The following is an 18,582-nucleotide window of genomic DNA, read 5'->3' on the forward strand; positions in this document are numbered from 1 at the left end:
ACACAACAGAGGGCACCACCTGGAGATGTAATGAACATTCTGAAAAGACTTTAGTACTCCTCTGTTCTCCTAGTCCTACTGGTACTACGCCATCATCTTCTGATTTAATTGCCATTGATTATAGAAAGGGTTCAATCTTTTTTTAGCTTTGAAAATTTAAAATTATACATTTCAAAAGAACATTCTCAAGTAAATGATAGTAGCTAACTTTTTTATTGTAGATTTCTGTTTCCTTTGCATTTAGAAATCTTCAGATTAGGCCCAATCCGTGATATATCTCAAAGAAGAACTATGCCAATTCTGCAAAAATCCCAGTGAGAAATGGCTTTGTCATGGAAAAATTGCAATTAAAATGCAGTAGTCAAATCTAAGAATGTCTTTATAATAATTTTCAGTAGGTTTCACTGAGAAGTTTTATATAAATGATTTTCAAAATGTATGTTTTTCATGTTTGAAACCAAAAGGAATGTAAGTTTAAATTTCAGGATAGGAAAACCCTCTTTTCATTGGAAAATTATGGGTTAATGAAAAAGTAAAGTTGGATTTTCCTTTCCATCCACAAAACAATTTCAAAAAATCTACATATCTTCACTTAAGAAATTTGACTATAGCTTCAGAATTAAAAGCACATTAAGAATTGAGGGAGTGAAAGCAGCAAGCACAAAAAATGGCATTTTTAATATTGTTACCAAAACTTTTCAGGCCAACAATCTGGGAAAATTAAGAGCAGTGGGGTAAACAGAGAGCCCTAGAGGACTTGTACTGTCTTCCCTCTGTTGCTTGTGGAGTGTTTTACCATTTATGAGTGACCTTTCCCAAGGAGAGCATCTCTGCAGCCAGACCCAGACAGGGCAGCAGCAGAGACAGAGCTTGCTGACACCATGAAGTGGAAAAATTAAATGTAAAACAGACCGGTTACACAACACCTGGCAAGAGAATTAATGCAGAACATAAAAAGCTCTGCCAGAAATATATTCTTTCATGTACAGATTCCTAGTTTCACCACCCAACCCAAAGGGGTCTCTGGTAGGGAGCAGCATAGCTCCATTGCTAGTCCCCAACTTAGTAACTGAACTGAGCAAACTTAGCAAGAAAAGCAATTTGGAAGAGTGGCCATGTAAGAAATTCTCTTGTGAACTTCTTCTGCATATAAAAAGACAATTTAATCCATATATTTCAGGCAAAAGCAGATGACCTTTATTGGCAATGACACCCAAAGCTATTAAAACCAAAAGAAAAGTAGGAATCAATCTCGCCTTTGTATTTTTAGCAGCATGGGCAATGGAAATCAAATAAAATTTTAAATGTGGCAACAAAATATTTGTGGGCAAAACGCATCTGTATAAACATTAACGAGCATAAAATTTAAACTATTCTTATTTTTGTTGACAGCCCATATTGCTTTCTGAACTGCTACTCAGTAAATGATTCAATACTTGGCTTTCAAACACTGCAGGCAATTTTTTCCCCTTGAACTGAAATTTAAAATCAGGATATAGAGGTTTTGTATCCCATCATTTTTGTTTAGAATACAAACTCACTTCTGCAGTGGAGTTGCTTTTGCATATGAGAATTTAAAAAGCTTTATTTACTAAATTTTAAATTTTAATTAAAGAACATGCTCAGAAATTAACATATCTACTCCAAGTTGTTTATGTCAGTTAGTTATATTTTTGAACATAATTAGGCAGCACTTTTAAGTAAGCTCAATCTGAGTTAACAGCAAAAACAGTGCCTTGGAGGCAATGGGACAAGTAGACAAGGCATAAAATGCTGATGGTCCTCAGCTCACAGGAGTGCAAATGTCCAGTCAGGTGCCATAGGCTCAAATGGGAATTGGGAATGAAAAATCAGATCACAAAAACAAAGCTCAGAAAAGCAGACATTTCATTAACCTACTCTAGTGTCTGAGCATGCATGGGCTGTGTTGCCCAGAAGGATGTCATGCAAAATAACCAACCTCCAACTTAGCAAATGCTCTTGGTTGTACAGGACTGAGAGTGGGTGCAGTAAGTCAGAATAACACCCTCAGTGCCCCAGAAGATGCTGCACTTTGTGCTATTCACCAGTTTCATACGGAATACTTCTAATGTGAAACATTACCTCAATTTCTTATAGCTCTGCCTATTTAAGACCCTCCTAGGCATTAATTTCAGAGGCGAAGGCACTATCTTAATGGTTCCTCCTTTGCCTCTCAGTGAGGATAAAACTAGTGGGTCAGACAACAGGACATCACTAATGAGGTCCTGTCTAAAATAGAAAGAGGCTTTCAGAAAAGCAAACTGCCCTATTAAATTCAGCCACACATCCTCATCAACTCCAGTGTGTGCAATCCAGGCTTCATGTGTTATTCATCCTGACTCCCAAATTTCATTGTTGCCTAAAACCTGCCAAAGTGAAGATACTCTACCTAAAATGCAGAGAAGCAAAGCCTAGAAGTGTACACAGGGTACCACTTCATAACACAGTGTTTAATTAGCAAACATTGATCCTTCTGAGAATACCATTTACACCATGCATTACAGCCTCCCTAGAAGCCTCTCTAGATCTGTATTTTAGAATTTGAAATATACCTGACCTTTTTCAGACTATATTTTTTACTGGCACTAACTCCTTCTTGAAAGCAAATGATGCCTAGGATATACCTTCTTGGGCACAGTGCATGATTCTTGCTGCTAGTCTTGGGAGTCCTTAGCTCCTCTGTCCTATTTTGTGAAAGCACTGCCACCTTGAATTTCATTTCTGCAACTGGGAAGCTGCAACATGGGAGAAATTGTTCTCAGTTTCCCTTATTCTCTAGCTGGTTTGTAGTTTTTTACTGGGGAAAAGAAAGAAGAAAACCTCTCAGGCTGGGTACCTCAGCAGTCATTTGATACCTCTTTTAGTGACCAGCACTCTCTGGCATAAAAGTGAGCTTTCCTGAAACCCTTCACAGGGACTGGACATCTCTCAGAGCTGCGAAATGCCAACATTAGCTTCTGCTCTGACCTTTGACAAGTGTTTTCAGAAGTGAACAGTCAAAAGGCAAGTTTCAGAGACTGGAGCATGAGGCTGTTGTGTTCCTCCGAGGCAGCATTCACAAGACTGTGTGGGACTAAGCATGGGATGCTGGGAGATGTCGCAAACTTGCGCAAGAGCTTGTGGTGATGGAGCAAAATGCCAGGGATTCTGCGAGTTTGCACAGCCTTCAGAAGCACTGTGAAATCTTTCAAAGGTGACAGAGGTCACATGAGGCAGATTGTAGCATCTTGTAAAGTTCTGTAAGACTTTGTTACAGTTGTCCATGCTATACAGAAGGTATTATCTGAAATGATGATGATGGGGTAGCAACAGAAAAGTCCTTAAACACATGTCAGAAAGAACAATAGTATTAAGAGTGCAGAAAAAGAACTGAAAACTTGCAGAACAAAGAGGCAAGAAACAACATAGAAGGAAATGGAGTTTAACACTGCAAAGACAATCTAAGTGAATTCTTCCTGCTGCAAATACCTCTTCAAACTCAAACACAGACCTCAGTGCTTTTCTATCCATGTTCCCTGAATAAATTTGTATGCAGCCAGCACAGTGGAAAACTCCCTTGCACACTGTTGCAGGTCCCAGGTGTGAGTTCCCTGGAAAGTGTGCCAGTATTACCCCAGCCAATCCTGCAGCACCTGGAGCCAGCAGCAGAGCTCGTGTCCCAGCAGTCTCTGGGCAGATGGCAGCACCTGAGACTCCCCCAGACATGGCTGTTCTCCAGAGACTTTTTCAGGGAGTATGCAAAAGAGGTGCAGGTTTTTCTGCAACTAAGTTGACAGGATCAATAGCCAGCTCCACCCTGCAGAGAGCTAGTTAATGTACTTCTTTTAGATGCTGAAACTAGTAGTGCACAAACCAGAGAAGTTTTGAAAATTAAGGAACCACCACCAAAGATAATTTAGAAAAATAAAGCAAAAACTGAAACAAGCTTTCCTGGGACAAAACTTGGAAGTAGTCTCTAGAAGTGTTCTTTGCAGTAAGTGCCAGAATCTGTTGAAACAGATTCTGTCGAAACAGAGCGCAGAAAGAGGTGGGGCCAGAGGGGAAGAGGGTGACAGTGCCATGATATGCTACTGTCTCCTTCTATTACCTCCCACTAGCAGAAAACAAATCTGAAAAGGCCCAACTTTTCCTTCACAACTGAATCACAGAAATGCAAACACTGTGCCACAGCCTCCAACCTGCTCTCTGTGCTCAGGCTGCCTCTGAACAGCACAGCAAGGGGCATGCTTGGTGCTGCAGGTCTGAACGTGGTTTGCCATTGGCATAGTCAGAAGCAAACACATGGAAAAGATCAAATATCCCACCAGAGAATCCTCTTTGATTACAAAGCAAGAGACCACTACAAGATGGTGTCAATATGGAACATCTAAATGGTTTACACAAAAGTCATTTGGGAAATAAAGCAATCCATTAAGGATTAGCAGTGCAATGCTCATGTGATATAACAGGACAAAAATAAGCACCTGAACACACAACAAAGTTAGGTCCTGACAGATAAACACAGAAAGGACAACCCATATTTTCAATTCACCATCTATATCTAGGCATTATAGCAGAGTTGATACACAGAACTATTTGCAGGGTCAGTAAAGTCTTGAAATAGCTATTTAAGACATAAAGTAGTGACTGACTGAGAAGATGTTTAATTGTTGCAAATCAGCATAACTTTAGTACAAAGTCAACAGAAATATGTTAAATTATAGCAGCTGGGGACAGCATCTGAAAAAAGTGTGGAGCTCCTAGTTTGTGGTGTAGTTATTTGAGAACAATTCTGCAAAAAAAGCTGGAAGAAATGGGACTGCATTTTACTATTTAATTTAAATTCAGGTGGTTTTAAAAGTGAGAATGTAACAACAGAAAGCTGCGAAAATAGCAATGACATCTGACAACAGCAAAGGAGCTGCATTCTTGTCTCACACAAAGAGCAGTAGGAATGATTAAGCTTTAAAACACACACAAGTACACACAAGAACACACATGATCATCCAAGAGCCCAGCACTGTGTCAGGATCACAAACGTGTAAGGCAAATAAATATATTTAAAAGATTCTGATACCACATGAGGGAACATTCAACGTGAGTTTAAAACATTTCTGAAAGAGAGAGGATTTCCCTTCTCCAGCCAGTTGCAATGTTTCATTTTCCCAGAGCAATGGAAGTGAAGGAGGCAGTGAGGTAGCACACACAAGGTCACCCATCCTGTTAGTGACTTAGCAGATGTAAAGAAATCTCTCAGCTCAGAAACTGGATTTTGCACTTAAGAACACCACTTGCAGGAAATCCTGCCTTTTACTGGTAAGGGCACTGGAAAAAGTCAGCGTTGCAAACAGAACATTGCACTCATAGCAACAAGCAATTCAACACTTAAACTTTTCAACAGACAAGACAGCATTTTACTTCTGGTTTTATAATTTCAAGGTCAACAACTCATCATGAGCACTTGACTTCTCTAGCTGGTCATCAATGTCTCAAAAATAATCTCCTGTTAAAGCCTCAACCAAGGCAACCTCCTCACTCAAATAAAAAATACAATATGTGTATACAGGGAGACCATTTCAAAAATTATACCTTTGTTCTCCTTTTCTGAGAATTAGAATAGAGGGATGGAGAAAAGCCCCAGTGATTAAATCAAGTATTAGCCTTTTACTAGTAATTAGCATGCTATAAAATGCTACAACCAGGTACACAAAGGCATCAAAATTGAGATTTAAAACACCTAAAAAAGCCCTTAGACCTTGCAATGGTATCTGTAAGTAGTGCCCAAACAGCACAGCAAACCAGTGGAAAATCTCCTTGACCCTTTCCATTTTCAGTAAGGACATTTAAAAAAAAATATTTATATTTCTATCAGAAAAATCTTATTTCAAAACCAAATCTGAAGGCTAAAAATAGGACAAAATGTTCTGCATGGTTGATGAAATTTAACCCTGTTAATTAGACAGCTTCATTTCACAGTCAGTAAGAATCTAATACTACTCTAAATGTATCAGTTTTTTGCCAAGTGCCATGCATGAATACAATTGAAATAGTGTCTTTTTATTATTTTTTAAACTTTTAATGACATCACATTTAATTTCTGCAAAAGAAACCACCGTTTTCTCAAAGCAGCAGAAGAAAGTATAAAACTGGCTGTTTAGAAGGCAATGCCTAAAGCATAAGGGCAATGGAAAACTTGATCTCCCAAGTATATAACATTGGGGCAGATAAATAACATTCATATGAATTTTAATGCTCAACAAAGGTGGTAACTTTAATGAATCAACTTAGGTAGGTAGTTAATCATATAAAACTTTCATTACCCTTTCCTCTCTCTTAACCATTTTTGTACTTCTTTACTGCAGTGAAAAAGCTGAATTTGAAGGTACAAATAGCAGAGACCCTTGGAGAGCTTTAAGGGTTATCCTGCCTTCTTTGCCACTTCAGATACCTTAATTGCAGTGCAACCCCACAAATCATGAGTGCAGGTTTCACCAACTGACCCTACAACCTGGGTCTGGACTCAATGTTGCTAGCAGCACATGCTGAGAAGCTCCACAAATGACAGTGAAGGACAGAGCATGAAACAGACACAAAAATGTGTTTACATGTTCAGGAGGGGCAGGGACCTTCTCTAATCCCTGGTTATGTGGATTATGTTTGATAAATAGCACTAATATCTATGGAGTTTATGTGCCAGGTGACTGACAGTTACTCAGCATTATGGTTTTTTTTAAGCCTAGGTGGTCACAGTTGTTCTCTGTACTTTTTTTGTTTGAAATGCTTTTTGAATTTCTTCCTTTGTAAATCACAATGAGAAGAAATGGGGAAAATACCTTCTCTTTTTCAACTTCTTACAGATTTTGGGATGTCTTGTGACCTGCCTGCCTGGATACTGTACAATCATAGCCTGACTGCACTCCAGGATTTACCAAGAGGTTTTTACAGCTCAGATGGGGTTGGCTGGAAATCTTACCAAATATGTCCCTGAAACACACATGTGTCAGTGGAGGAGGACACTGTGCAAGTGTAAATGTGAAGAAAGCATGGAAGCAAAATCCATTTAAGCTAAGGATTACTAGTAGAAGGTGACTGGTGACCAGCCTACAGGGAAATGTCTGGTGATCGTGAGAGGTCATGCAGCACTCTGGTTATTAGGTCTCATACATAAGGCAGACCAAAGAGGTGTGCAACAAGGGGGACCTGGTAAAACATGGGGGATGTTGAAAGACTGTTGGGGATATTTGATAGGAAAAAGGAAAAACAACCTCTACGTTACACAAACAGGACACTTGAAAAGCCACAGAAATATCCCATACTTACTTTTATCTTCCTGGTTTTCTTCTGCTGCTTTGCCTTCCTCTTCCTCCTCCTCCTCCACCTCCTTCTGCTGCGCTTCTTCGTGGTGGTCGGCAGCGCCCACCGAGAGGCTCTGGCAGCAGTGGTTGAAGCCGCTGTCCCGAGGCAGAGTGAAACTGCGGGGCTTTCCCCCATTCCCGTTCAGCGCCTGCATCCGCTCACCCTCCACCAGCGGGAAGGGGCCGTAGTGGTCTTGCAGGTGGCACTTCTGGGTGGGCAAGGTGGACTGCCGCCGGTGCTCGGGGGACACCACGGCCACCTCGGAGAACACCGAGTCCTCCAGCGGCAGCGTCTGCAGGTAGTGCAGTCCCGAGCTGGTGAGCGGCGTCTCGATGAGGTCCTGCCAGGAGCGCCGCTGGCTCGCCGTCTTGCGCACCGGGGACTCGGTGGCGCTGCCGGCCACCTCCGGGCGGAACTCCTCGTGTGACGACTGCGACTGGGACGTCTCTGTGGACGACAGGCGGCTGTGCTTGGGCTCCACGTAGGGGCTCGTGCAGCTCATCTGGAACATCAGCAACGAGCAACCTTCAGATCAATGCACACCGAGACCTGCCGCTAATAATAACCTGTCGCTTTGCTTCATCAGCCATGGCACCCAGCTCATTAATAAGCTGCAAACGTACCTAATTAACCTGTCCTGATCCTAATTTTAATGCATACTCATGTCTGTATGTCACACCTGTAGGTCAAATACTAATAGTTATTCATAGTAAGTATCTTTACTATGTCACTTAATCCATAAAATAAGCCATGAAAATTTGCAGAAAACTTGGCAAAATATGGCACTATGGAAGACATAGAAGAGATGTACCAGATTCATTCAAAACCTTAAAAATGCTATCCAAATGCCTGTTATCCTATTTTGCTTTTCTTTGGAATCATGCTTGCATGCTTTAGTACCGTCATTCAAAGGTCTATAATTTTGTAAGATAAAGTACTGCCTTCAAATTAAACATCATGAATGCCTTCTTTCCCCTGAATTTCCCCATTGTTCATTCCAAAAACCATATCCAAGTAAGATGCATTAGTTAACACTAAGTATGTAGAGATGAAAGTTAAAATTTCCAGTGGAGAGTAAGTTAGAGTTCTATAATATAGTTTTATACCAACAACTACTTCAAGAAAAGAAAAATCCCCCTTTTTTCTAATTTACATTTCTATATAAAAGAAACCTACTTTTTCACAATAAGAGAACACCTGGTATTGCTGTTTACAATTTTATGCTGGCATTTCTCTGGAAATTCAAGTGTAATTTGTTACTGTAATGCTTCACAGCACAACTGCTGGAGCCTTAGAAAAGAGTCTGTGTTGTTCCTGAGGTAATAACATTTTCTCAGAAAGTTGATAAGAGGGTGGTGAGGGATTGCATGGATGAGTAGCTGTCCATCATGAAAGAAGAAAAAGAAGAAAGACTTCTGTAACTTAATCTATTTTGTACAGCAAGTGGGATTATAAATCCCTGTTCTCTACAGAACCAGTAGCAAACAGCAACGACGGCCATTGAAGTCTGCAATGTGTGCTGCTTAACCAATGCCTTGGGTCAAGCACTGACTAAAAAACCACATGGTCGAGCTCCATCCTGGGTGTGTGTGCTCCTGGGCAGGAGAGCAGGCAGAGGTGGCACTTTGGGCACACATTCCTGGGGACAGCTGCAGCTGACTCACCGAAGGTGGCCGTGGGTACGTGTCGTACGGGGGCGGGGGGCTGTCCTGCTTGGGTGTTGATGGAGTGTCAGCTTCCTCCTTGTCACTCTCGCTCCAGTAATCTACAAGTCACACAAGGATCAGGTCAAAAACTGCCAATGCATTTTGGTGAAGTTTTGTATCAGAGATTTGCTTTCACAAGAAAGAAAATCACGAAATTCCTCCTTTGGTATTATTGGCAGTGAAATACCAGAATGCTGATGCTGTCAGTGTTAGCTACTGCAACTGGGAATTGTCTTAATCTAAAGAGGGAAAATTTTAAATATTATGGGTTATACTAAACCTAATGTCCCATTACAGAGCTATTGGACAACAGCTTGAAAATGAGCCAAAATTTAACTCTTGTGCACACCTTATAGGTGCAACAGGCATATAGAATACTCTTAATACACATATCAGATTTTCAAATATTTACACCGCCTCAAAAATAATTATGATTGGACATTTATTGGTTGAAAAATACTGAAATATTTTTGAACAGAAATTATTAAAAACACAGCTTTGCTAAAGTCTTGTTAACTGCAAATAACATCAACAAGTGCATTTACCCAACTGGAAAATCAAACAGGTAGGAGTTATCACACCCATGAATAATCAGTGCTATTTTTCTACCCGTTTTCTCCATTATATTCTACCAGTTGGACATGTTTTTCAATTCAATTTCTAATAAAAAACAGTGGTATTTAAGGCAAGACAGAATAACTTTATATCATATATCTGCTTCATAAAACAGCTGCTGCCCTGTTGTCCATGCAAGAACATAAAGGTGATATGGTAAGGAAAAATATGAAAATGACATTTAAGAACAGAATTCAAAAAGAAGGATGAGGAAGTATAAAGGACATACATTTTGTGGGTTAAGTTTAATTAAAACATTTCATTTTTTTCAGGAAATCAAGTCTTGGCCAAGCTTATTTCAAAGGGGAAAACACATAGAAGAATATCATACATGGGAATTTATTCTGTTACAAATATTTTTTGAAGCAGAACAGCATCTAACTAAAAGGACACTGAACCTTAATATTTCCTGCAAAAAACCCCACCCCTCATTAACTGCCGACTCAGTTCAAGACAGACAACTCTTAGTATTTTTGCACATTGTAAGACTTATGCAAACATTTCTGGTGTCACTTTGTTTCTGACTGTATTACCTTCCAGTATTTGGGTAAATCATTCCATTGCAGGACACTTTAGCTCAGACTCTCACAGATTTATCACAGGCAATTTTCACTTCACCTCAAGTGTTCAACAAAGTGCATCATTACTACTCTGTCTTTGATAGATAAGAAGAAAAAGACTGATTGCTGCTTCACAAATGATCTAAACTAAAAATCTGAGCTGGCACCACATGTAATTTTGTCTTTAATTTTCTTACGATTACTGTATTGTATGACCAAGGATCTACCATATTTAATCTTATTCAAGACTTAAATCATAAACTTACCTTTAAATGACATCATCTTGAATAGGAATCTCTATAGTTTGTATTTTTTTAGATTTTAGTATTGGTGGGGACAGCCTTATTTATCTATTCAATTTTTCCACAGAACAGCAATTCTGTTTTTATTCCGAGCCTTTTCATTTGCTTCCTGCAAGCTTATAGCTGAGACATTCTCTTCAAACAGTACAATAAATAAGTTGCATCAATAAAGCTTTTATGACTACAAAATTTAAAAAAAATCCTAACAGTTCCTCTAGACATCTGCAAATAATTATTTTCTGGTGAATGAAAGACTAAATCACTGAAAACTCTTTCTTTAAATAAATTCTAGTTTTAACAAAACTTGTTTCCAGCAACTTAAAACAGTTGAAAACGTTGGCATGTAGGCATGTTTGTGCCTATTGCAGCAAAGCCTAATGGTGTGCTGTGTGGTGAGAGACCTGTCAGAACTGCATTGTTCACTGACATGTCTGCAGACTTTGAGCTCAACTGTTTATTCTGAAAGCAAAATTTAGCAGTCTCAGTGCAGGTTCCAATTTTGGCTAAAATACGAAGGTGTTCTTGCTGTCAAATCCACATACAAGAGAACACTGTAGGATGACACTTTTGCACACCTTATCTCAGACAGGAAATTCTGTTGGCAGCCTATAGCTTGTCTTGAAAATTTCTGCAGTAACAGGGGTCAATTTTCAGATAAAATGTATGAAAATGGCCTCCCACCAATTTTTATAAATGCTGCTTTTGGCAATGACTCATTAGAGTCCATCTAAAACATATATGATGCTATGAAACAGTTGCTGTATTTCTCTGTAGATTTGTCCAATGTAGATTTGTCAGTGATGGACGAGCTCTATGCATCAGGAATATCTTGAAAGTTTTCTCAATGACTAATAGACTGAATATATTATATATAAACCAACACGGATCTGCCATTTCCTGAATAAATATACTCTTATTTATATAAACTAGGGATTTTTTCCCTCTGATTTATGTGACTGGAAAGTATATAACATCTCCATCCAAGGAAGTCCCTTGATGTATTGCTAACATGCATTGTATTTCATATGAAAATTGAAGGTATTTTTATAAAACTGTTCTGTACAGAATGTAACATTTTATTCAGCAGTACACCCACAATTCGATGATTCGTGCATCTCTGAAGCTCTTGAAATATATTTATGAACTTTAGATTCAGAACCATTCAACTCTTAATTGAGACAGATTTGACAACTCCTGTTGAATTGTTTCAGAGGTATTATAAAGCTTTGCTGCAAAGGGCTGAACCGCACAGAAATAAAAGAGCTTTTGTCAAATCAAATATGCAGATGACAATTGGTACAGTCACTGAATATAGAAAATTCCAGCTTCACAGTTTCTATAATTGCAAAAATGCTTGAAGTGATAGAGAGGTTTTACTTTGCTAACTTGATGCCTCTGCTAATTAGGGACACTGTTGAGCTGTGTAACAGCCCTTGTGCTGGGAGCCAAGGAAAATCACCAGAGGCTTTAAAACAGTGTAGATCAGGGAGGGCAGAATGTGATACTGCCTCCCACACTAAACACAACTAAGCAACACAAAAACTAAGAAAAAAAACCCCTTCTACCTACCTGCCTACAACAAATCAACATGAGTGAATGGTGTTAGAGTGGTAATAAAGAACTCTGTCAGTGCCTAGCATATAATTTGCATAGTCAGTGGGGATTCACTGATTATCTTCAATAGGGAGACATTTTAATAATCAGCTACATGAGGCCTGAATGCACATCATCTCATGTCTATCTGGATCATCTACTATTTTATTACTCAGTGATTTCTTAGTAGCAAAAATATTTCTCCACGTCCATCTGGATTTTGAAAGGTGTATCATGTGTAATTGTGCACTTGGACAACATTAGCATAACATACACCTTTTCACTTACTGTCCCCCACGGCATTGTAATTCTAGTGCCAACCTGCTGTCAATAAAAATTGTAATTTGGCTTTGAATGCCAAAACAGAGGATTTCCTTGAAGACTCTGAGATTCAGAGTTTGTTCACAGCCTCTTCAAGCAGTGACAACAGATGGTACACAGGTTCTTTCAAACAGGTTACTGTAGTGCTGCTTAGGAAATACGATTCACAAACTGATTTCCAGGTCTGGTAAGGCACTGAGAACATGACTGAAGAACAGTGAGCATGGTGCTGCTACCCTGGGCTGTGTGAATGCAGAGGGCCTGGTGTCAAAAATGACATGAGTTTTTTGGCCCCAGACCCAAAATCTTTCCGATGAAGGCTTCAGAGCCACAGAATTAAAAACTGAGGTTTTGGCTGAGTGGGAAGCAGGCAGACAGGCATCTGGATAAGCTCTGGATCATCATGATCACTGCAATTTTCTGGTGCCTGCTGCTGGGTATATATGTTAAAAAGAGCATGAATTCAAAACCTATCTGCTTGCCAAAGCAGATACTTAGATGGGAACCCTGCTGTGCATCCATGGCACTGGCAATTCTAAGAAACAACCTCCACAACACAATTGGACTGACCCTTCCTTTTTTCTGTCTGCAACTACAATTTCTACTGCAACAGTTCAAAGAAAATCAAAGAAAATAATTATTTTATATATGCTGCTTTTTTAATCCATTAAATATTAGGCATAAAAAAATAAACATGTAAAATGTTGTAAGCCTACAACTCCAAGTGAAATGCCAACGGGGCTGTAGCAACACACTGCAATACAGTAAAACCAGCAGGAATCACAACATTTAAGTGGCCTTAAAATTAAAGTCCTTAGAGTAAATCCAATTATGTCAACAGGCTTTAGAAAAATGGTTTTGTTCCCAAGACCAATTACATGCACTCCTGCCCTCTGTGAATTCAAACACAAATGCAATGTTTCAAATCATTTTTTTAGCCTCCAGATTCTTAAATTTCTTCTGATAAGGGACACAGATTCCTTGGTACTATATAGTGGAGCTTACTGGCAGTAGATCTGCTTTTTTAGCTATCTTTTGCAGCCTTCTCAGAAATAATCTCAGAAGTGTCTGCAGATCAGAGTCTGAAGGCATTAGTCAGAACTCCTGACAGAGAAGGAATTCTCTGAAGCGATAACAGCAATACCCATGTGTGATTTGCTTTCAGATGGCGAGAATGAGGCCTGATACACAGCAGGGAAAAGAGAACAGATGAACTTGTGATAAGAGCTGACAGAAGAAACCAAAATAACAACATATTACCTTGCTCTTGCTTGATCCTCTCTCTTTCTGCATAGCCAGCAGCAAGCATGTTAATTCTGTTGAGCCATCTGAAATAATATTAAAAAAAAAACAGTGATACTGATCCAGCCTCTTAATTTTTATATGCACTTCTAGCAAAAACAAAGCTAGAAGCATCTGAAGGAGATTAAGGACAATGTTATTTTTCATATCAGACAGCTGTTCTCTTTGATACTCTTATTCAGGGAGTATCCAAAGATCTATGATTTTGCTGTTGAACAAACTGTTTTCACAGCAAGGATTTTATTTCAAATGGAAAACCAAGTATGATGTCAAACATCTGTAAAAGAAAGGATTTAGAGATAATCAAAGAGCAGTTAAGTCTGCTGCTCACAGATATGCCATCATAAAAATACTCCTGCTGTTCTGATTTCTTAAGAATAAATACCACTTTTCAGAGATTTAAGTAATATTTTAAGGCCTGAATTGGCAACTTAGCAGAGGAACAGAGCAGAAAACAGCAGTAAAAAGAACAGGTTCACTCCCAAACAGAAACTGTGGTTTAATTATGCCATTATGTTTTAGAGCTTACCTACAGTGCCGTGTACAAAGAGAAGGAGGCATATCAGAATTCACTTTTGTGTTTGTGTCAGAGAAATGCAGGGAGAAAGATAGTTGCTTCAATGCAATTCACATCTAAGGCTTTAATCCCAATTTAGCTTTGAAAAAGTACTTCCATAAACTGCACAAATTAAAAAAAAAACAACCCAAACACAACTATACAAAAAACTCCAGCACCCAAACACAAATAAAAACTACCAAACCCCAAAAAATGAAAAAATCAATCTAAAAAGCAAATGAGCTATTGCTGCTCTCTTCTAGTAAGGCTGTCATTGCCAAGCATACACTGAACTGTCTGTAGCAGGGCAGTTTCAACCTGTGCTCTTCCCCCACGGGGCTCTCAGTGTACTCATTAGCCAAATGCTTACACTGCATCAGGTCCTTCATCAATGAGGCTTTAAACCACCATGGCAATCTCCCGTGTTGTCCATTCCATGGTAAACCTGGAATTACTTGCTCCAGTCATCCCATAGTCAGAATTTACAGGCCTGGTTTGCCAATCTACTGGCTTGCAATTTAACTGCTAGGGTATACAGAAAGACAACTGCAGTCAGGTTTGGGCTTTCTTCAGAATGGGAAACCCCTGTTTCAGAAACCTGTGCCTGGTGGGTTTTGTTTGCATACTGCATGCACAGAATCAGGATGTTTGTCTCAGCAGAGGACAGACCTTTGTAATGCCTCCTGCATGCTTGTCTTCAAGACATTGCAGTGCAGGGCAAGCATAAAATCATAAAATACAGCTGCTTTCCTAGAAATTAACTCCTGTCATCATGGAGTCAGAGAACTATAGAATGCTTTAGGTTGGAAGGATCTTAACAGTCTTGTAGTTACAAATCCTCCTGGCATGGGCAGGGACAGTTTCCAACGACTGCCACTGTCTTTGCACAAACAGTGACCACATTTTAGATCTGTAAACCATATTAATGATCCATAAATCATTGTACATTGGGAAGAAAGCTAGGGATTTGCTCCTAAAGTGACTGCAGAATACCTCATGTTACTACACAATCAAAATTTCTGCCAGAAGATTAGGGAAGCTGAAGAAGACACTTAGAATTTGAGCTGTAATTGTTAGGAAGTGGCATACGGCCATAAAAACAAGCAGCACAGAAATCCAACAAACTTCCTCTCAGACAATGATGCTACACCTTCAAAGCCAAAAGATTATCTACTACAAAGCCACATTTTAGGCTCACATTCTTGATATGTGAAGACCTCCTTTGGGGAATAAAGCTCAGCTGCCAGCTGAGCCAGTTCTGCCAGCTCAAATCAGAGGCACACAGACAGGGACCTCACCCAAAGCACTCCAGCCCCGTGCTGCAGAGGGACCAACACAGGCCACAGACTTGTCTGTGCCCAGAGGGAAACAAGCACAAGATGACAAGCATTTGCTCTGTCAAATGGCATGGCAGACACTGGGGATGGTGCTTTGCTTGCCTCTCACCTATTCAGGATTTCACACTCCAAGTTCAACCCCCGGTTTACCACCCGCGCTGCCAGCAGGGAACAGCCACCTATGATCCCTGCTGGGTAGGGCTGCTGACCACAAAGCATTAGACAATTGAGTTATAAGGGTTCTCCAGTCCTTCATTCTGTCCTAAACATGAGATAGCATTTTCTGGTAAGTTTGCTTATTATTGAGGTAACCAATTAAATTAATGAACACTCAGCTGACAATTGATGTCAATTGATGCTGCTTACAGAGATGATAGATGACTGTTTCCAGAAAAGCATTATTTCCTGAAAAATAAAATCTAATGAGAGCCCAGGAAATGTGTAGCATTCTGTCACTCTTGAGAGAGACAGCAGACTGACTTCCCCTTTAATGAATTTCTGCAGGTCGTGATTGCCTGTGGGGTGAACCAGAAGGTTGTTGTAACCACTGATGTGGTTGTACACTGTGAATAACCACAGCTTTTGAGCAGTTTGTCAGTCTGGAAACTAAAGGAATGGTATTGACTTCTTCTGCATATTTTTGGAGGCTGCTAAAGCTTCCTAAGACAGCATTAGGGAATTAGTATTATTTTAATAAAGTATGGCCAGAGTTGTGGTTTGTTCAGGTTAGAATTGTATGAGAAATCCAACACACTGGACTTGTATCAAAGAGCAAACATAGAGGATCTCCTGCAGACTGGAAGAGGAGTAATACATGGCTGGGTTAAAATGCACTGGGGAAAGAAGTGCCAATCATACAGCTACACAAATGTTTCTTAATATGCATATTAATACACACAAACCCCTAGGCCATGGGAAGATTTCTATCTTTCTTCCCTTCAGTGTGTGTGTCCTGGTAGGCACTGTAACATTTGGAGGTCAAGAGGCCAAGAAAATATTGCTTCTTTAAAGCAATTGCAGCTTCAATTTTCTTGTGAGAATTCTAAGATATGTTTTCTAGATATGACAATAAATACAGTGTCACTGGTAACTGCAGCAGTCATTCAGGTTTCCTTTTTTTTTTCTTTTTAAGAACAGCACATTCATTTCTTGTCAGTATTTAATTAAAACAGTTTTATGACACATAGAAGAGGATTAAAACCCCCTGACTTTCTGAAGAGCTGCAATTTCTGTAAGGAAGGATGCACAATACTCTCACTCTCACAGACTAGCAGGAAACATTTCTCTTGTCTTATCTCACATTCAGGTAGTTGCAATACTTTTAGTCAAAGCAGGGTGTCAAATTCTCCTTAATCATAAACCTCAAGGCTACAGGATGAACTTGCTGTATGGGAATTTGGATACCTTAAGAGTGTCTCTGAATACTTGAATGCAGTTTAACCAGAGTGAAGAGAATGACAATGAATTTCCAAGCAACATGCTTCCATGACCATGCATTCACACTAGAAAAAAGTACTTTCCTTCTATAAAGAATATTCTGTCCTTCTTCTCACATGGAAAAAGCATGCTAACAGGTAGAAAGAAAATTTTGCTATGTGAACATATGGACTAAAGGGACTTCAGATGCCACAGCAACAAAATTCAGTGATTGTAGCTCTCCAGACTCCTTACCAGCACCATGGTCTGGCACAGTCATAAAAGCAGTAGGAAAATTTGAATAATGACAGAATTACCTGATATTAAAACACCCATTTTACGTGAGTAGATACACACAAACAAAAACTGCATAGGTGGCAAACATTTTTTTTTAAATAGAAATAATTTTATACAAGGGATGAAGGAACTGAACCATTTTGAACTTTCAGTCATTCTATGTATTAGCAGTTTTCTACTGTTGCTTCTTCTGTTTCAAGTGTATAAAGTGTATATAAATTCTAGTTATGTTTCAGGCAGTCATTTCAACTGTAAACTGAAATGACTGCCTGATACATAACTAGAATTTATGCCAGAAACTTGACAAAAAAGCCCCATAAAATGATCAAAAGAGAATTAATTTAACTTCATAATTTTATTCCATGTTTTACTTCATCTAGGCTTCAAAATACTTTTAGACAGGAAGTATTTTATTATCCCTGCATTTGAAAGACTATTTTTCAGTCACTTTTTCCCATCTATTGAGTTAACTGAATATTTGTGAAAGTAAACTAATTTTTCTAAAACATTAAACAAAGAGGAAAAATAAAATTCTTTGGTGAGACTCTGATGGCAACTCAATGTAAGAATTGCAAGTAATTCCACAGACCCTGACAGAGTTTGAATTTACATTTGTATAACTCAGATCCAAACTTTGTCAAGCTCATTCTAAAGGAATTAATAAGCACTAATTTCAAAATATGGTAAAAAGACTATTTGTGGTGGGAAGATAAAAATATTTTAATTCCTAGGTTTTACACTGCGCAATATATTTTTAAAATATTGCTGCCCATTTGCTCCTGCTTTCTGATTACTGAAAAAATATATAAATTTCTATCCTTAAAAAGAAGGTGCTTTGTCATACTGAGTGAGGACCTGCTGACTGAAATGATTCAGCTACTGCTGTGTTCAGGATATGCTGAATATAGACCATGCCATTCTTCTGCTTGCTGCACAACAAACTGCATTTTGAGTGACTGGCTTGACAGAGTTATCAAGAAAAAGCAAGTCTAAAATTTCACAAACAAATAAAAAGGTTTTAAGTTTTCCAACTGTGAAGAGACTTTTGAAGTGAGCCTCAGTCATGCACAAACTTCTGAAAAAATGTTAACAGACAGCTATTTCTAAAGGAAAGCAGACACAGTGTAGTATCAGCATGCCTTTTCACCCAAATATTATCAGCAATGAACTGGCAGTATCCTGAAGATGCTCTGCCAGGTACTTGAATCTAGTCCACACAGG

General features: G+C 39.1%; 1 protein-coding gene across 6 annotated transcripts in view; it reads right to left on the reverse strand.

The window, feature by feature from the left end:
• Window positions 1–18,582, reverse strand: part of CNKSR2 (connector enhancer of kinase suppressor of Ras 2) — a 206,460-nt gene that overhangs the window by 31,530 nt on the left and 156,348 nt on the right. For all 6 annotated transcript variants that reach the window (XM_039714276.1, XM_039714277.1, XM_039714275.1 and 3 more), the window contains 3 exons: window positions 13,714–13,781; window positions 9,021–9,121; window positions 7,321–7,858 (listed from right to left, as the gene is read on the reverse strand). In XM_039714276.1, coding sequence (XP_039570210.1) covers window positions 7,321–7,858; window positions 9,021–9,121; window positions 13,714–13,781 — 707 coding nt within the window. The remainder of the gene's footprint in view (window positions 1–7,320; window positions 7,859–9,020; window positions 9,122–13,713; window positions 13,782–18,582) is intronic.

Source organism: Passer montanus, unplaced genomic scaffold (assembly GCF_014805655.1).
Source record: "Passer montanus isolate IOZ18808 unplaced genomic scaffold, ASM1480565v1 scaffold3, whole genome shotgun sequence".
NCBI lineage: Eukaryota > Metazoa > Chordata > Aves > Passeriformes > Passeridae > Passer > Passer montanus.